This window comes from Manacus candei, unplaced genomic scaffold (genome assembly GCF_025592945.1).
Source record: "Manacus candei isolate 608988 ecotype Guabito, Panama unplaced genomic scaffold, ASM2559294v1 h1tg000041l, whole genome shotgun sequence".
Classification (NCBI taxonomy): Eukaryota; Metazoa; Chordata; class Aves; order Passeriformes; family Pipridae; genus Manacus; species Manacus candei.
Genome location: NW_026138089.1, coordinates 7,132,096 through 7,151,792, shown reverse-complemented (window position 1 = coordinate 7,151,792; position 19,697 = coordinate 7,132,096). Strand labels below are relative to the sequence as shown.

Sequence of the window (19,697 nt, the reverse complement as noted above, 5' to 3'; positions counted from 1 at the left end):
AAATGGAGCGCCAATCGGGGAGAGGGCACGTGCCGGGGGCGGGGGCGCCGCGCGTCCGTCCCGCATCCCGGGGTCCCGCCCTCGGGCACGGCCCTGGGCAGTTGTCAAAAAAGTGTAGTCTGGAGCGAGGGAAAGAGGTGAGCGTGCTGTAAAGGGAAGGAATTGCTTCACAATTCCAATGGCTTTGCCCTGCCCTCAGTGGAGGAGCTCTCCTGGAGTGCTTCTGTTTGGCTCGATCGCAGCCGGATCCCCCGAAGCGTTCTCGATTCTTCTGCCACAGGTGCTGGACGCTTGCTGTCTCTAAGTAAACAAATATGATTTTTACAGGCGGCCCAGGAGCTTAAACGCTGGGAAAGCACCTGACTTTCGTGACTTGTGCTCTGACAGCCCTGGCTGGCATCGCCTGGCTGTGTATTCCTGGTCTTCTGGAGGAGCTTTGCCATCAGCCTTTTGCAGCTCCAGCACAGGCCTGACTGCTTCTGACTGCCAGGAAGGGTGTGATCTCACCAGGCTGGGGTTGCTCATGCCTCTCCTGTGTAGTCCCACGATTATGTTTGGCAGGTCCTTCCTCTTGCCAAGATTTCTGATACAAATTTTGTCAGATTCAATTCTGTCATCACTCCTATGCAAATTAATGTGTCATGAGTGACAGTACAAGCTGACCTAGGCTGGTGTGCTGGCTGGATTCCTGGTTAGGTTGAAGCTTGGACAAACGTGGTTTGGAAGCATTGATCCTGAAATAGAAAATGAAATAAAATTTAGCTATTTAGCGATGTAAGTGTGACTTTGCAAAATGTAAAACTGCTTAAAAGTTTCTGCCCAAAACTGTGGGCAATTGAGATAAAATAGCTTAGAGAATAGGGAAGGCTTTTTAGCACGTAGAGAGGGGTGGGGAACCTGAAACTGCTTGAAATGATAAAACTTTATGTAACTACTCTATAATGGTAAGAATAGGAGGTAAAACTAAATGTCTATTTAGATAAGGCAGACTGCAAAAAGAGTGTGTGTAAAAATAATTTTAATCTTGCTACTTTCAAACTGTATAAAAAGCTATGGTATTTCTTAGCTCAGTGGAGTGCACTGGGGAGAACACCTGCCCCTTTGCATTCCCCAGCCGTAATAAAAGTGCTTTTCAGATTGGTAGAGGTTTCTTTGAATCAATCCCACAAAGAACCAAGGAGGAAATCAGGCAGTTCATTCTAGGGACTGAAAGACATGAAATACACTAGTGTGTTGAATAAGAAAAACATTGCTTGTTGTTTGAATTTTTCTCACGTGTTCAGAAAGGCGGGACCAGTATTAGCAAGTTTGATTTCATCATCGGATGCTGCTCTGGCGTGGCAGGAACCTGAATTTCGGGGTGAGAAGCTGCGTGTGAGGCCAGCAGAGGGGAAGCTTCTCACCAGCAGCAGCAGGGTGTGAAAGAAGAAGGGACTGAGAAGCAAGCAGCCTTAGGGATCCTAGTTCTTAGAAGAAACTGTATCCTGAGTGTAAAGCAGTGGCCTTAAATTACATCTATGAAGAAAACCCCAAAAATATCATCCAAGTAGTGCCAGGAGAAGGAGGTTCTCAGCTGCAGCACACCACGATGTAAGCCCTGGTAAATGATGGTGGTGACCTCCCTTGCTGTCAGGCTGCCTGAAGAATCAAGCTGTCCCAGTCACCAATTTTAGATGTCAGAAAAACAATGCTTATGGTTTTAACTATTAGGTAAATGTTGGGGTTTTTTAGACTAGTTCTTTTTCTGCACTCTCTAAAGAAGATGTAATTTTTGGTATGCAAGCTTAAAAATCCAAAGAGAAATCATAAATGGTAAATGAAAAAGCAGCCCCTTTCTTCAGTGAAAAAAGTGGGATTTGATGTGTTTCATAAGCTAATGCTGACCCACTACTGTGCAAAGCCAGAATGCTGGCACTGACCTACAAAACCTGCAATAGGACAGGTCCACTTAATCTTATAAACCTCTTTTTATGCCACAGCAGTTGTAATTTTTCATCCCTCTATATTTGTCTGAACTTTGGAGGGAACTTGGCACTTTCCCAGCAGCTGGCCATAGGCTCCACATGTCTTTCTGAAGGAGATCAGGTAAAGTATTGTGGCCAAGCCTTCATGCCCCTGGCCTGGCATGTTGGCTCTGGTGGTCTGACACCTGTGTTCTTCATTAAACATGTCTAGTTGTGCCTAATGTCATACCTGTCAGTGCTCCAATCAGTCTCCCTATATCAGCAGCCTTCTCTGGTTGTCATGTTCAAGGGACCTTGAAAAGTTGGTCTACCAAGGAGCCTAGGAGAAACCTTAATGGAAAGGAATCTTTTCCACTGCAAAGTTGGCAAAGGTGCTGCTAAATTTTCTCTCCATGGCTGGTTCACAAAGATGGGGTAACAGATTTTTCACTGTCTGTGGTGTTGTGTTGTTTAGTAAGAAAATTGTCACAGATCCTGGACAGATCCAGAGTCTGTCCTGCCCTGATCTGAGGTGGAACTGATATCGAAGGCACCAACAGCTGAAGAGAGAATCAAATTTTCTTACTTTCTAAATGCTTGCAGTCAATGTATTCACTCCCTCATTTAAAGCACGTACAAGGTCAGAGTGAGGCTGTGGAATATGTAAAGTAGAGAGTAAAGATGTTAAACCAGTGACAGCACAGTAATTGCTGCTTCCAAGCCTGGTCCTTGAATGCTCTCTAAAGCATCCTCATAAATTGAGTTAATGGAGAGAGAAGATGGAGGACACTTAAAGAGACTCCTGTGGCTTTGTTCTGGTAGCACATGCCATTGTTCCTCAAGGAGACCACTTCACTGTTCTTGACATTGTATGGAAACTTTTTGCTGGTACTCTGTGTTATCACCTCCCGCTCAGCCTCCTCTCAGGCTGAATTTGCTGCTCTCAGCCTCCAGTCTGGTGGATGATGTTGCTCCTATTGCTTGTCTGTATGGAGCTAAAACTGTCACTATTTGGTGAAGAGGCTTTGCTGTGTGTTATAAGCTGGTGTATTTATTTACACTTATTAAGCCTAAAGCATGCATATTTATTATACAAAACATTAGTAATTGACAGAAACAAGCCATCAGCTGTTCACAACATAGTTCACAACAGAGCTGTGAAGCAGTGCTGTTCTAGAGCCTGATGCCATGGCAAGGGAGCTGTAGTGCTCCTGAAAAAGAAATCTTGTGACATGGAATAGTGGTGTGCACAACCAGATAGCAGTGTTTTTTTCTTGGACATTTTCTTTCCATGATTCAGGAAAGCAGAAACTGTTGGAAGCCCCAAATGAAGATCAGTGAAAAATAGTACTGCTGAATTGAGAATTGTGGCCTGTAGATGCAGCATAGACTGATAAGTGATAGCAAACAGGAGAGAGCCAGAGACAACCCAACACCTTGTTTTAAAAACCACAGTGTTTGCAGGTTTTGATCCTGCTGGAATAAATATGCTCTAAAACAAGGAGGAAAGCAGTATTTTAAATCTTTTTGCTGAAGAGAAAGGACAAACTGTCCTTCCATTTGGTTTACTTTTATAGGGTTAGGCTGGAGAGCCTGTCACTTCTCCTAAGATTCCTGCTTAGAAGGAGTGAGGGCCCAAGTGTCTACCTCAGTGGTTGTTTTCTGGTGCTAGGAAATAGCAGAATCTAACAGGTTTCTCTAGTACCTTAAAAAGGTTGGTTTTGCCTGGTTTCCACTGGGTACAGCCCCTCCTATTACCTGGCTGCAATACCACTCACAAAGCAGGCAAGAGAAATCACGATTTTCTCATTTGAGTGATTCAAAGAAACCTTTGAACAATCTGAAAAGCACTTTTATTACGGCTGGGGAATGCAAAGGGGCAGGTGTTCTCCCCAGTGCACTCCACCGAGCCAAGAAATACCAAAGCCTTTTATACAGTTTGAAAGTAGCAAGTTCAAAATTATCTTTACACACACTCTTTTTGCAGTCTGCCTTATCTAAATAGACACTTAGTTTTACCTCCTATTCTTACCATTATAGAGTAGTTACATAAAGTTTTATCACTTCAAACAGTTACAGGTTATACACATACACTCCTTTCTACATGCTAAAAACCCTTCCCTATTCTCTAAGCTTTTTATCTCAATTGCCCACAGTTTGGTCAGAGACTTTTAAGCAGTTTTACATTTTGCAAAGTCACACCTTCATAGCTAATATCTAATATTTTATTTCATTTTCTATTTCATGAGTACTTGGATTTTCTTACAGACTTTCTCCCCTGTTCATGGAATTCCATAGAAGCTGGCTGAAATGACATGTTAATGTACTTCTAAAATAGAGGTTTCAAGTTGAAAGCTTAACAAACTGCAGTGTAGTCCATAAAGGAAATTACCATTAAACACAAACTGGAAAAAGGGATTCTTTTATTTAAGCCAAATTTCCCTCTTCAATGCCAGAAAAATGGGTTGTTTTTCCATTTTAAAGACACATCTCCCTTCCAAGCAGGTTGGAGTTCATCTGTAGCAGATGAATTTGCTAATAGAAGGGAGCAGTTGATTGGCAAGGCTGTCCCTGTTAGATCTCACATCTGTATGTAATCTGTGCCTCTCACACACGCCCCAAAGTCTGAATCACTCAGTCATCCTCTGTGCACTAAAATGCTCCTCCCAGAGCATTTTCTTCCCTCTCAAATCAGGACAGTGAAGGTAGGGAAGAGCATGAGGGCTTGGGAGCAGCTAAAGAGTACATAGAAGGATTAGCTTCTGCTCCTCTGGGCTTACAAACAGGTTATATCTCTGACCTTACCAGGACAGGACAGCTGCTCACAGTGCATTGACAGTTGCTGAGAATAATCCTCTTTTACACCAGCTGTGCATAAGTCATTTACCACTTCCATGCAGGAGCCATTTGGGTACCTGAGCACTTGGTTCCAGAGTCCTTCCTGGTCCCTAGCTGGAGCAGTCGTTGCAAACAAAGCCTGGATGGTATCTGTCTTCTGCCTTCTCAGATGAGGCGGCGATCCAGCCTGAATACTCCTCAAATGGGGCAGAAAAAGATTCCTGGGCACGCAATGCAAAGTGATGGCTGTGCTCTCCCTGACATTTTAAGTCCATCAGGAGGACTGGTTGCTTTTCTACTGGCAGACCTGGGGGATATCTGTCCTGCAGCCAGCATACAACCAGTATCAACTCTCTAACAAGCCATCTAACTAACTTAACAGAAATACAATTCTGCTTGTGTCTGATTTGTATCAAATCAGGTATAGTAAGACACACCTGCTGTCAATTATGAAGCCACAGCCTATTGACCACACTAGACTTGGTTTTACTTTTTTTTTCCCCTCAGCTTTACTAGATTTTATTGTCTGTTTAGCTGGAGATCTAAATTTCTGTTTCTGCAGTCTCGAGACCACATCAAAGTACTTCAGCACTCAGGCATCAGCTGTATTAGAAGGGAAGGCCTGTCCTAGAGATCTCTTTGTACCTCTAAGACTGTACTTGACAAACTCTTTTAAAAACTTCTGGGAATCTGTTTTGTAGAGTTCTACATTCTGTGAGTCAATAGAAATGGAAGTTCCAGAACTGTCAGGTGGGTTTCAGCATTAAAATGCTAACAAAATGGGTTTAACTGAAAGTTCCACAAGTATAACGACTTGGTGGAGGTGGAAAAAAGGTGCAGTGACAACAGTAGATGGAGCTGTTGGAAACTTAAAATGTATTTGTCCTGGTAGCAATGCAAAATATTCTCAGAGCATTAGTGTAGTACCTGCCTGCATTGTATAGTTTGTAATTTAAAGAAAAACGAGTTTCTTATGAAAACTAAGCATGAACTATCCAATATTTTGATAGTTTGTATCCAGAATTCAATCTGTAAAGCAAGAATAATTAATTATACTTTAAAATCCATTAAATGAAACAAAGATTTCTTTAAGTTGATAGGATTATTGTAGCCATGAATATCTACAGAAAAAAAACAAGATGAGGTCTGTGGAGAAAGCAGTAATTTTTATTTGACTGTTAGAACTGAGAAGACTCAGAGAGACTTACAAGCACATAAACCCTTCTTGAGGTTTGAAAGGGAAGCCACAGATTTCAAGCCTTTTGCAGGTTGGAAAGTACTGCTCTGAGGTTAATTTAATTAATGTGGAGCAGGGCAAGGTGATAAGGTGATTGGACTCCAGGGAACAGGTAAAAAGGCATGTGCATTCTTAGCTGTGTAGTTTTAAAATGGAATGCACAGGTAAATGGCAGATAGAGAGACCAGATGACTTTCAAGTGATTTTCATTATAATGCCTTTGTAAGTGAGCCACAGGGCAATACTGCCATTTATTGTGGAGACAGTATCGTTAAGAAGTGTTGCACAGTTCTTGTGGGTGTGTTAACTTTTCCCTTGTGTTTTATCATGTGTATTGGTGATTTTATTCTGAGGACTGAAGATAAGTAATCACTATGCAACTGTATTTGAGTGTTTAAATATATTCTGAATGATTAGTCCGTTCATAGGGAGTAAGAAATGCTTTCCCAAGAAACAAAAGTACATGACTGTGTGTAGACAGTCGGATCTGGGATCAAGGGAAAGTTTTGGATAAATGCTTTGCCAGTGAGTCACCCCACAGAAACTTATGGGTTAGTCTGTGTATCTTGCATCACAGTTTCAGCTGGACCTGTGATACTAAGCCACACATTAGAGATACAGTCTTCACCAATTAAAATATCACTTAGCATAAAAACATGGAGCAAAAGACTAGGTGAAGTGCTTCCTATTTTCTTGATGCTTAGTTTGTAATCACACTCAATAACTGGATATTTTTGGTATAACTACTGTTGTAATTTTAAATAAATAGCATATACTAGTGCAGACTAGAATTAAGTAATTGACTATTCAGCCATAAACATTTTAAAGGTAGCTTTAGATGTTTAAGAAAGGAAGCAGTTCACGCTAAGTTATGAATCCTCAATGCTCTCAACCTGGAAGGACCTTTCACATTGAGTAGTATTGTAAAGTATGACAAAAGTGGAAACAATGAAGGGTGTTAATGGCATAGAAGTAAAAATGCAGATCAAGCCCTGCCACATCATTTTGTGTACTCATTTTGCTTTATTGGCTAAAGGAGCAGTTTCCTTTTATCTTAATTTAAAACAGACTTTTTACCCCCGAGTTAAAAGTTTTTATTGAGGTTTTGGAGTAACTGCTGATGTAGGAGTTTGATAAATAAAATGAATGGCAGTACATCACTTGTAACCCCTGACAAACAAACTTTGGGGTTTTTTTGACATAGACTGTAATAAATGGAATGTAAATTCACTTGACCTGGTAACCACCTTGTAGTTCCAGAAAGACCAATTCACTCCACAAGTCCAGAATTAGAAGGTGACAACCTATTTGATATTTTAAAGTTGAAATGAATTTACCAGTTATTTAAAAAATACAAAGGAAACTGGCAGCTGAACAAAACCACAATTTTGTTTTGGGTTTTCAAGATTTTCCTTTCCTTTTTTTTACACTACTATAAAGCAAAATAACTCTTGCTTTAAATAGCATAAATCCTGGCTTACAGCGGTACAAGAAAACAAAAATAAACCCAAGCAGATTCACTTTTTTTGGGGCTGGAATAGAGAAAGGGCCTTTGCAAGTCAGCTGGAGTTGGTGTCTAAAGGATACATTTAGATTTATGTGTTTGCAGTGTGTATGGGTATGACAGGATTTATATGTGCTGTCAACCTTCCTATGAATAATGCTTGCTATAAGCAATGTCACAGTACATGACCTGTGATGGCTTTTGAAGTGAATGATAGCAGTACTTTCAAGATGTGCTTGAATTTCATCAGTGTCACCAGCATTTGGTAAGATCACACATACCACTGTCCTTCTGGAAGTCAAGTGCAGTTTTTGCAAGCAGATGAATATTTCCTGACCCCTCCAAATGTAATATGCATATTCTGATCCAGTTTTTTCCTTGCCCCCTTCCTGCAAAAAGCTCTTGCAAGTGAAAGCTAGCTACTCATAAAAACTGATGGTTTTATAAACTTCATGTGTGTTTTATTTAGAATTAACAATTATTATTTAAGTACCCTCATTTCTATTAAACAAATAATAGAAATATCATATTAAAGACATCCCTCACTATATGGAAATTAAGACGTACCAAAACAGGAAGTTTTAGCATTATTCTTCTGGTTGTGAAATCTGTAAATCCTGTCCTTATGCTTAAAAAGCAAGTCATGCTAATGCAGTAATAAAAGGCCTTTCCAACTTCAAAGTGAACGTTCCACTGCTCAATAACCTTCCCCCTGAGAAAGTCATTTAGTCATAGGAGCTAATGACAGTCAAAAAACAGATCTGCTATGAATTTTGCATACCTCATCTAAGTCTTCTGCATTGTTATATTAAATACTTTATTAAATTCTGTTGTATCAATATGAAAGATAACATAAAGCATTTCTATTTTAAAGCTTGTTGAGTATTTTTAACAAAGAATCCAGAATTTCATAAATAAAATACCATTATGAGCTTTTATAAATGCTCATCAAATTGTCTGTTTGTGTTTCCATCTCCACCCAGAGCCTCCTTTTAGTCCTGTTTTTCCACATAAAGGATTTATGGCTATGCCATGGTGTTTAGTGACATCCAGATCTCCTTGGGGCTGTGGCAGTGAAGACCATCACGTGGCACTGGCATTCACAACATTGTGCTTAAACTCTTGAGATTTTCCATGTAGTATTTCAGTAAATGTTACAAATATGCAGTTACAAATATACTCTAGCTTTGGTAATTTTCTAATGATACGGGAGAGGAGTGGAAAAGAGCAGTGCCCTACAAAGCAAAGACTGGCACAGGGCCTTAGGAGCAGATGATCTGCTAGGGTGGGAATTCATTGTAAAGGAAATACACTGTAAGATGCCTGTAGGTTATACCAGAGTTGACAATTGTATTTGGAACATAAAGAAGTACATTCATGGGGCCAAGAACCCCTAAGGAGCATGAAAGTCATAAACTTGGTAAAAATCTAAGTGTTTTGGCTGCTTAGATCACTCTTGTTAGTAACTGCTACCACAAACAATTTCCTTTTTCATCTTCACAGTAAGCCTAAGACCTATTCTGAATCCACAAGCCTTCTGGCACATGACTCCTGAAAAATGGAAATCCCTCACAAATAGAAGAAAATGTAAGGGGTTATATGTGAAAATAACACTGAATTTTATGTTGACCTTCAGGTGTGTTTTTGGTAATCACACATTTTCTCTTGTTTGAGCATGTTTTTATCTGTCCTGGTTTTGGCTGGGATAGAGTTAATATTCTGCTTAGTAGCTGGTACAGTGCTGTGTTTTGTATTTAATATGAGAATAATGCTGATAACACACTGATGTTTAGGCTGTTGCTAAGTAGTGCTTAGTCTAAATCAAGGACTTTTCAGTTTCCCATGCTTTGTCAGTGAACATGAGGAATTTGGAGGAAGCATAACCAGGATGGCTGACCTGAATGGGTCAAAGGGATATTCCATACCATGGGATGTCGTGCCCAGTATATAAACTAGGGGAGTTGGGAGTGGGGACAGAGTGCTGATTGCTGCTCGGGGATGGACTGGGCATTAGTCAGTTGGTTTGTTTTATATTGTATTGTTATAGTACATTACTTGTGTTTCTTGAGTTTTATTCCTCTCTCTCCTCTCTGTTACTACTAGTATTAGTAGCAGCAGCAGTATTATTATGTTTTATTTTGTTTCAGTTATTAAACTGTTCTTACCTCAACCCATGAGGTTTACCATTTCTTTCCAAATCTCCCCACTAGGGTGGTGGTGGGGTGAGTAAGAGGTTGTATAGTACTTAGTTACCAGCTGGGTTTAAACCACAACACTACCAAAAATATTTGCCTAGGTGTTTAATGAAGTAATCCACAGGATTTAACAGCAAAATTTTGAGGCTTAAGGTTAAATTCACCCAGAGGCTTAGACTGAAAGAAGCCTGTGGACATGGCAAGATCTTATCTCACTCCATCCCATTGGGATCTTCAGCCCTGCATTGGACCTCCAGGCACAGGTCTGTTTTTCAGTGGAATGGGGATGTGTGAAAACCTCAGAGCAGGGCTTACAGTGGTGGCCAGTGATGGTACCTTTCCAGCCTAGGTATCCTAATGGCTATTACACTCTCCTGGGTTAGGTGGTTCGTGTCCAGATCCCTCTCTGTCTCTGTCAGAAAAGCTTTTGAATATTGGTTTTCAGCCCCTCAGTGACTGCTTTATGTAACAGCCTTCTGGAGTTGAAGCAGACTTAATTTTCTCTCAGGTAGGAGCAGCTTAGTTTTGAAAAAGGAAGTTAATATATTCATTGGTCAGGATAGAAAACTGAGGAAGCCTCTACAGATCAACACTGACGAGACTGAGGAGTAATTAATACAGGGTTCCAGTTGCTAAACTTCAGTTTAAGCTAGGAAATGTAAAAGCTTAATTTATTTCCAAAGAATTTTGCTTTACAAATACTTTTGTATGGTTTTGCACAAGGGTGTATTTTTAGTCTATATATCTCTGGTGCTACACGTTAAGTGTCAGGTTTGCCTCTGCAGCTCCCTGGCTTTCTGAGGGACGTGCTAATGGTGTAGCCTACTGGCAGTCCAGCCATTTGGTCAGGGTGCCCCCAGCTGAGCTAGAAGAGAAGTGATGGGGCAGTTAATTCCTTTTATGGACCCCTGTGTAGCTCAGGGAATTCACCAACCATGCACATGTGGTTGAATTTAGAGCCTCTTGGAGGAGCAGGAGAAATGTAAGGGTGTGCTTCTGCTGCCAAGCTGCTTCACCTGGTATTGCACTGGGGTCACATTGCCCCTCCTGTCCATGCAGAGTGCATGCTGGGGGCATGTGTCCTTCACTCTGGAGGAAAACCCAGAAGCAGGCGAGCCCAGGCCAGGCCAGTAGGTAACCCTGCTGCAGGGCCCCCACCCAGATGCTCACAGGTCAGACTATGTTGCTTGGTCAGAGGATTCCAGTTCACAGAACAGGTAACAAAAACAGACTGCAGATGTTTTTGTGTAGATCTAGATCCCAGACGGCTTAGGAAGCACTCAGAACACTCATTCAGAATCAAATCCTGAATTCCTTAGTGAGACAAAAAATATGTTAAATTGTTTGGTGCTTTCTCCAACAATCCAATCAATTTTACAGGATTTGGCTCTAATTTTATTTTAAAGCAATCTATTTTTCCTATATAAATACAAAAAAAAAATCTCAGTTGCACATCAAAAAGCCATTTCCTACTCCCTGTGTTGTGTCAAGCATTCCGTCCCTGTAGGTTGTTTCATTTACTCTATTCCCTTTGTTCACAGTGCAGTGTAGAGTTGGAGAATTCTGCAAAGGGAGAAAATGATTCAGTTGTCAAAATTACCGCTTCCAGTTCAGGATTATTGCTCATAATATTTTCTCTGGACTGGCTCACGCCAGACTTCAGTGGCTCAGAAAGTAATGCTGCCCTGGTTAAAGCATTGTTACTCAGGCCTCACACTGGTGTGAGGAATTTCAGTGCAAAGGAGATATTTTCACAGCACCGTAAGCTAGAAGGAAAACCATCTTTTCGTGAACTGTGCTTTTCCAAAATTCACTGAAGAGTTAGCACTAGTGTGGCTCTTATCCCCTTAGGGAGATTAACACACTACACCAGGAACAAATAAATAAATCATACATGGCTGTCAGAGAGACGTGGGAAAAGGATTTTTTTTTTAAGTGAAACTATTGGATCAAGTGACCTTGTTTCGACCTGGATTTGGGCAGAAGCCAGTCCCGGTGGAACAAACGTAAGAAGGCTGTACTTGAGATGGCTTTGGGGTTTTGCTTATTTTCTTTTTGTTGGGCAGAGTTTTAAAATAACAGAGAAAAATCAAATCCATTCGAATAACTGATGTATTTATTTTCTTATATACACTTAAATATGGCACATCTGACAGTAGTTGTACAATAGACACAAAATGATAATCGAAGCTGGACAGTAGATCAAATAACTCAGTGCTGAACCTATTAGAAGCCAAATCTGTACACTGAATTTCTGAAGAAAGTTTTACCCAGGAGCTGCATTGGCTAAGGATTCAGAGGCTAAGATTATCAAGTCTCAATTTCTGAAAGACTGGCTGGAGACTGTGTCTCTATTTCCAATATACCAGCTTCATCTTCCATAATGTAACATCAAACTGGCACTTTCCAATCTTTCTTCCATGCAGCCAGCAATTCACTGGCTGTTACCTCTTAGAGAACAATTGCCAATGTCCCAGAGGATTCACTCGCAGTTAGTGATTACTCTAATAAATAAATGCAGACTAGATTAATTCTTCTGCTATTAATGTGGAAGATGTTCATGTTTACTATGGTTTGAAAGTCAGTGACAGCTACTTTGCAAAGCAGTGAATTCTTGAAGAATAGGGGAAGCTCAGTCAAGGAGTTTCTCTGCTTTGGGACCCATGAGAACCTCTCTTCTCCTTCGGACAACGACAATGCTTGGAACACACTGGCTTGGCAGTTGGGCATGTTCTGGGTTGGGATGGACATCTGTCTTCACAACTGTTTGATAAAGGAGAAAGAAAGCAAAGAGAGAGAAGCATTGTAATATGATAATTCTTCACTGTCACATTCCTTAACTTTTTCATCATTGAACACTGCAATGCTCCCTAGACACCATTTGGGAAAGTGTTGACATCCTACAATGCAGGAAGACAAGAATTTGCTGGCTGACAATTATTGTCTACAGCAACGTCTTGTAGTGTCCATTTGTCCACAGTTATGACCTAAGTGATGCTTTCATTTCTTGAGAGCAGTCAAGTCCCAAGTGTCAGCACTGGACAGTGCTGCCATCAAACTCTGCAAAGTACCTTATCTCCACCTGATGCTTCAGCTTTGCTCCTCCAGGAATACTGGGCATAGATGTCTGGCATTAAAGTCCTGTGTCCAGATTATAGTAATTTCTAGAAGCCAAATTCATGCAAACAAATGATTACATTGCTCCCCTTACACCTGTCTGAAGCACATAAACGACCAAGTCTTTCATGCTCACTTTCAGCTCTGCTGATTGTTTTGGCTATTTTTGTGCTCGTCAACTATTTTGTTTGTCCTTATTTTCAAAGCTGAACCTGAAGATGCAAAGGTTGCTTCTTCCACAGAGTCTTCTCCATGGATGAACCTATGAGGTCTCTGAGAGTTGACCCTATGGATGACCACTCAGGGAGCTGCAGCTCTGCCAAGGTACCCGGGGACACTGGATGTGGACTTTCCTTACATAAACTTTAAGACTGAGATACTGCAGGCCTGTGGGTCTCTACATGGGACCAAGACTTTCTGAGAAATGTTAAAAATAAACTAATGCAGGGAAACAGGTATTTTAAGAGTGTATTTTTTATCTGAGTCTTGGCATGGAAACCTCAAAACTAATTATACAAAAAAATTAGGGAAATGCATGAAGTATAGTAGCCCCAGAAAAACTTTACTGCTTCTCAGTGGAGTCAGAGCTGATTACGTGGATTTGTAGGTGTTCAAAATTGCTTTAGGTCTAGCAAATCACTTGGTCTGAGGAATAAGGAATGTGCTGTGCGCTCTGTGTGACAACTTAGGGAGCCTGTGTCCCTAAACATCCATGAGATTGCATTCAGCTGTCACAGAGAATACAGGATGGGCTCTGCCTACCTACAAATGCAAGACTCAGTATGTCACTGCAAAAACTAATTTCAGGTATGTAGTTTTAATCATCATTCCCTTAAGATTAGGGGAAAGAAAAGTAATAACTATTGATAGTTGAATATCAGCCTTGTCCAGATTTCTTTAAAACACAATTAAATAAACTTCAGATTCCTGAGGTAAGTATAATAAATATAATCTCCATTGTTATTATCTCCCTAACTTCAGCAAGGTATTTTATCCCAGCTGGACCTCCTTACCAATTCAGCACTTGCACTTCTAACATTTAGGCCAGCTAACTCAGATCTTGCAGTGTTGACACTGAATGACAAGGATCACTTACCTGCAGGTTTCAGCATGAAATATCTTGTGTTTTAGAGCACAGCTCTCCTGGCTCTCCCTACACAAATAGCAGCTGCAGTTCTCTTTACTTTGAAAGAAATCTGTGGGACACTTATGTCTACAGATGCATTCACAATTTTCTTCATCAAATTCCATATGTTGTCCACACATAGCCAGCTCAGCAAGAGAAGGGAGTCCTGCAATAGCACATACATCTTTTAGCAGTAAGCTTTACATGACTAAATCCTGAGTTTGAAAAGACTAACTCTCTCTGTTCTCTAATCACTGGGACTCACACATGTACTCTCTGATAGATTCTAGACTTCAGAATTTCTGCTGTAACGTACAGTGCAGAAAAGGACTTGAGAGAATTGAGATGATTATTTTACTCTGCTATTTCTCATAAGTTGAACCCAACACAAAAATTTTTGAGGATGTATATTACAAGAGCCTAGTGTTATGTTTTGGAATGCATAAATCTTTACTGACAGCAATTTTTAAAAAGAAAATCTCTAAAAGGATTTAGTCTATACCCATGACAAAAAGACACATCCATGCAAACTACCAGACCCCCTACAGACACACCACTACACATACACTGCAGAAATTTTTAAGGAGTAATGCTATGTCTAGTAAGATGTAAGCTGGCCTAGCCCTTCAGCAAGGAGCACATGCACACTTGTCAGATAAAAATAAAAGAAAATACTTTGTTTCAGAAACAAAACCCCAGCCAAGGGAACACACTGTCGAATACCTCATCTATCTTCCCTCAAAATACACATCTGGAGTACAATATGAAGCTAATCCTGGCAAAAAGGAAACACATTTTGTGAAAGCTTTATTAAAATGCAAGCAGCACATCCCCGGTTAAAGGTCATGGCATATAACATGTCACTGGGAAGGTAATTTCCTGTAGTTTTACAATTAGCTTTTGGATGTAACCTGTGGAATGTAACCTGCATCTGTGACCTCTGCCACCTGATCTCAGTGGCACACTACTTGAAAGAAACCTTCATTATTGTTTACTTAATGCTGGAAAACCAATATCCAGACAGAATAAAACCCAAGGCCTACTGGAAGGCAGGAAAGAATCTGCCTAAAATTCTTGGAAGACAAACTCTTTCCTTGAGGTGATAAAGCTCAGCCTGTTTGAAGTGGTGCAGAATATTTTGATCTCACTTTGTTTCAACCTCAAAGACAGATTTTAAGTTATTTTGTCCCAGACACTTGCCAAACACAATGTACTTCAGAGAATCATATTTTTTCTGAGGAAGTATTGAGTCTAGTTCAACGAAAGCTATAATTCAATGAGCCACAAATTTTAATGCTCCAATCTGACCTTACAAAAGGCTAAGTTAAGAGAACTCTTGCTATTCACAGTCATTTGGACTTAATCTGAAATAGAGTACTAATCCTTTCTTGAGTGAAAAGTCTGACTTGATTTTAACTGCCTAACCTGATGGTCAGAGAATCTGGTCCAGAGTAAGAAAAAATCCAACAGAAACCACTATGCAACTGATTTCTTGTTTATTAACATTAGGATTTCTTAATCAGCAGACCAGTTTATGAGGTTATTTAGTTTTATTTTAGTTTGCAAGTCTAGAAATTGCTCGCCAACTTGCCTTATTCTTATCCAAAGCCTTGGATTCTTTTGCTTGGTGCGTGTAGGTTAAACCACAAAGGCAGAGTTTCCTTCTGTGTTTGTCTGCTCTCGTGCTATGACTGTGTTATTTTGACCAGTACAATTTCCTGAGAAAAACAGTTTCTAAAATCCTTAAACAGGACTTGGAGAAAATTTAGCTTCTCTTAATATTTTTTGCTAGTCAGTATCTTTAGATTTATGCAGTTACCACCTAGAATATTTCCTGCAAATTTCTTTGACAGATTAAAAATTTACAGGAGAAGCAGAGGATGAAGGGCAGCAGTTTCCCTTCTACAAATTTTACCCTGTTCTGTTTCCTTCCCCAGACCTGGAGGTGTATACACACGTACTTCTGAGTACATAGGACATATCAGTTTCAAAGCCTCCTAAATAACTTAATATTATCATAAAAATACTCAAATACTTTGAAAGTTCATATAATTTTTGGCACTGACTATAGCTAACAGGCACAGCTGATTTTACCTATCTTATTCCTTATTAATTCCCTTCTTAAGAATTTCCCACAATAAATATTCAGCACCTGCTCCATGCAATATATTCTGGGGCATTTTTTTTTCTACAGTTAAAAAGTTTTCACTAATGCCCATCTCACGATTTAAGGCCCCTGTAAAATAAAAATGTATTCAGGGTGCCTACTTCACAAACTCTTTAAATACTTTCCTATGTCTTAGTCAGGTTGCTAATATAGAGAGAGCAAAACATCCAAGCAAAAAGCATGAGATGGGGGTAAACACATGAGTGTTTATTTTCAGCTGAGTTTCCACACTGTAATCCAAGTATATTTGGGCATGTGGAATAAAAACTGTGTCTCTCTATGGAAAACAAAGTGAGAAAAAACCCAAAATGAGACACAAGCAGCTTGGAGATAGTATGCAAACGTGTCTGTTTGTCATTTTGTCTTTACCTTCACGTCTGTTGGAGTGCTGTGTGTCTATAACACATTCACATTTGTCACTATCCCAGATCCATCCATTATGGCAAAATTTGTTGGTAAAGGGGCATCTAGGAGAAAAACAAAATTGAGATAAAAATTAAAACAAAACCAAAAATGATTAGGTGCATCAGTGTAGTCATTTGGCAAAAAGAGCCTGCTACTTTGCTGGGTCTGCCACTTGTACTACATGAAGGCTTGGCATCTGTGTGCTTTGCTGCTGCAAAGAGAAAAACTTGAGACTGGGTGGTTCTGCTGATAGAGTTGAGCTGTCTGGTTCCCAGCAACTACAAGAAGCAAGTAAAGCACGTATTTCAAATTACAGCCTTAAGAAATGGCTACAATTGTGCAGCTCCACTTTTCCATAAAACAGCATTATCCCACCCAGGGTAGTCTTTGTCTTGTAGTATTTGTGCCATGTAACTGTATATTCAATTTTGCCATTCTGCCAGAAGGTGCAGCTCCATTTTGAATTTGACTATGCTTAATGGACTATTTCAACATCAGAGAAGGCCAGTTTGACTTTGAGGCCATTTTCTCTGGGACAGCAACTCACAAAGTGAAGGAAAGCTGAGGTATTTCTGTATTTGTCTAGGAAGAAAATTTAGAGTGGCCAACAGGAGGGAGGGCTGGAGTGACTTTGCTGAAATGGCACCTCTGCCCAGCCCAGATGTCCAACTGAAGGGCAATTATGGGACAAGCCCATACACAGGGCTTGACAGAGACATCCAAGCTGTCTTCCAATGAGTCATTCAGGCTATTTGTGTTTCTAGAGTCTTTGTTAAATTGATGTAGCCTATTCTCACCAGGAGCACAAGTATGAAGTTATTTTGGAGTTAGATGTGAGGTCACTTTTCTCCAGCCCATGAGCCTGACAGATGCAAACCAGGACTGGACCAAAAAGTGAAAAGCCATGATTCACATTGATTGTGACCTGGCGTGCCATAAGGTATGGCAGAGGGCTTTAGCTTGAGCACATAATTCAGTGTGCCCTGGCTAAATAATGCATGAATAGAGTTGCTGTGTCAAGTTGAAAAAGTCTGCACACATACCCAAAAAGCTCCAGTGGAGCGTAGTGCTAATATGTGCACTTTGAGTCCCTGCTCAAGCACCTAAATGTCTTAGTGATTCCAGATGCTGCTGAACTAGCCTGCAGTTTTTTGGATTCTGGTGTCCATTCACTTATAATTCACCAGATTTAGTAAAACTTTCTAACCCCGAGTGATCATCAAGTTATTCGGAAAAACTGTTGGGATAACAGAAAGAGAATGGACCATTATAACAAAATAATTTGAACACATGTAGAAGTTTGCAAATGAGGGAACTTACCCATCTTCCTCTGAGTACTGGACAGATCTTCGTATGATGGTATACTGGTGGTGCTGGGTATTTGATGTACATTTACAGCCTGTGTGATTGGCAATTTTGATGGGCACAGGCTCAGGAACACTTGTCAAAGGAACCGAGATCTCAAAGAGCTAGGTGGGTGAAATAATATTTATTTTTCAGTTTCCATTATGCAGTTAATATTTTGAGTTTTAAATAAAAATGTCTTATTCTTTGACATCATTTTTGCCACCCTTGCTCTTTTCTAGAGATAGTTACCATAAGTATAAATGAGCAGAAGTGCACTGAGAGTTTTGAAGAGTAACCAGTGCCCACCAAAGTAGGAACTTGCAAAATGGTGGTCCTAGTACTGTATTAACAGCTGTTAAACACCCAAGACCAGTCAAAATTGTTTGCAAACAAACTCAAAAACCTCTTCTGGATGCTACGGACAAATGGAAAAGAGGTAGGTGTTGGGAACTTTGTTATATCATCAGTTGAATCTCGACCACTTATGAAGACAGCTATTTAACTGTCCTGAGGTATAATCACAGTATGCATCTTTAGGGGCCTAACTGAACCCCCACAGCGTCCTGAGAGAGGGAAAAAACAGGTGTAAATAGAGGAAAGTTCATTCTGCTTCAGCTGGATTTCTGCAGGGAATCATCCCAGAAACATCTCTCTGTTGACTATAGCAGGAGCTTAAGAAACAAAGCAGCCTGTCTTCAGTGCCTCCAAACTGTTAAGGGTAATGTTTGCGTAGCCCTGTGGAGGCTCTGATTCCTTGGGCAGCTACGTGTAGGAGCTGTTGAAATGATCCACACCCCCTCTGCCTCCCAGACCAGCTTCCTTCCCATGGAAACTAAAACACTGGGTACATCTTGGTGTGCCAGCATGTCTTGGCTTAATGCTGCATCCACGTGCAGGGACTGAGTATTCCTACGCCGGAGTGCTTCGACATTTAAACTTAGGATTTTTCGTATCTAACTTCAGGTGGCATTAATATCCTTCAGTGGATATTATACACGAATGAAAGAAAAAATGCTCTTACTACTATGGGAATATGGGAATAATTCCATTAGGTGAGTAAATCTGGACTGATGGTGGTGTATCCAAAAGTGTAACTTAGCTGGGGGCTTTTGAGGGAATGCTTATGAAGGATGCTAAAGGAATGTTACACTCTGCAGAACTACAGTTTTTCAACAAACTTATGAACTGCTGCTCAAAAAACACATAAATAAATAAATACTTTTTAGCCTGACCTAGCTCTCTGAGCTGATGGGATGTCTTTTGAGTGTGGCCAACAGCTCATAAGAGCTTTCTCCTTCTGGTGTGGAATGAAAGCAATTAATGAGCAAGAAGGACAGGCCCTGATTTATTTTACTCCAGCTATATTCCAGCACAACCAGACACAGTGGAATTACATTCCAACGGACACGAAATAAATACAGAAGTGAATTGGATCTGTTCCCCATGAAGGCTTCAATTTTCTTTTTAAAACAACTGCCCTTGATCTTTGTTCTGATTTAAAGAAAAGCCTTTTTCGTAAGTAGAACTTCATTTATTATGCCAAGTCAAGTAGGAATGCACAAGATGAAGTTTCCTGTGCTTCTTCTGTGGGTATAAATCATAGAATCATAGAAAGGCTTGGGTTGGAAGAGACCTTAGAGATCATGTAGTTCCCCCCGCCCCCGCCCCGGCCTCCATGAGCAGAGATGCCACCCACTAGATCAGATTGCTGATCAACACAGATGGTTTCATCCATAGAGCAGACTGAGAGCACTGAACTTGGAGCTCTGCTCAGCCACCCATGGGAGCAAGATATCTCTGTACATAGCCTCTAGTGGG

At 40.5% G+C, this 19,697-nt stretch overlaps 1 protein-coding gene across 1 annotated transcript in view; it reads right to left on the bottom strand.

Moving 5' to 3' along the window:
• Nucleotides 1–11,815: 11,815 nt before the first annotated feature.
• The window catches only part of VEGFD (vascular endothelial growth factor D), a 30,427-nt gene continuing 22,545 nt past the window's right edge, over nt 11,816–19,697 (bottom strand). The window contains exons 4-7 of the mRNA XM_051795047.1: nt 17,853–18,001; nt 16,497–16,594; nt 13,931–14,126; nt 11,816–12,480 (exon numbers count right to left, since the gene is read on the bottom strand). Coding sequence (XP_051651007.1) covers nt 12,354–12,480; nt 13,931–14,126; nt 16,497–16,594; nt 17,853–18,001 — 570 coding nt within the window. The 3' untranslated portion in view covers nt 11,816–12,353. The remainder of the gene's footprint in view (nt 12,481–13,930; nt 14,127–16,496; nt 16,595–17,852; nt 18,002–19,697) is intronic.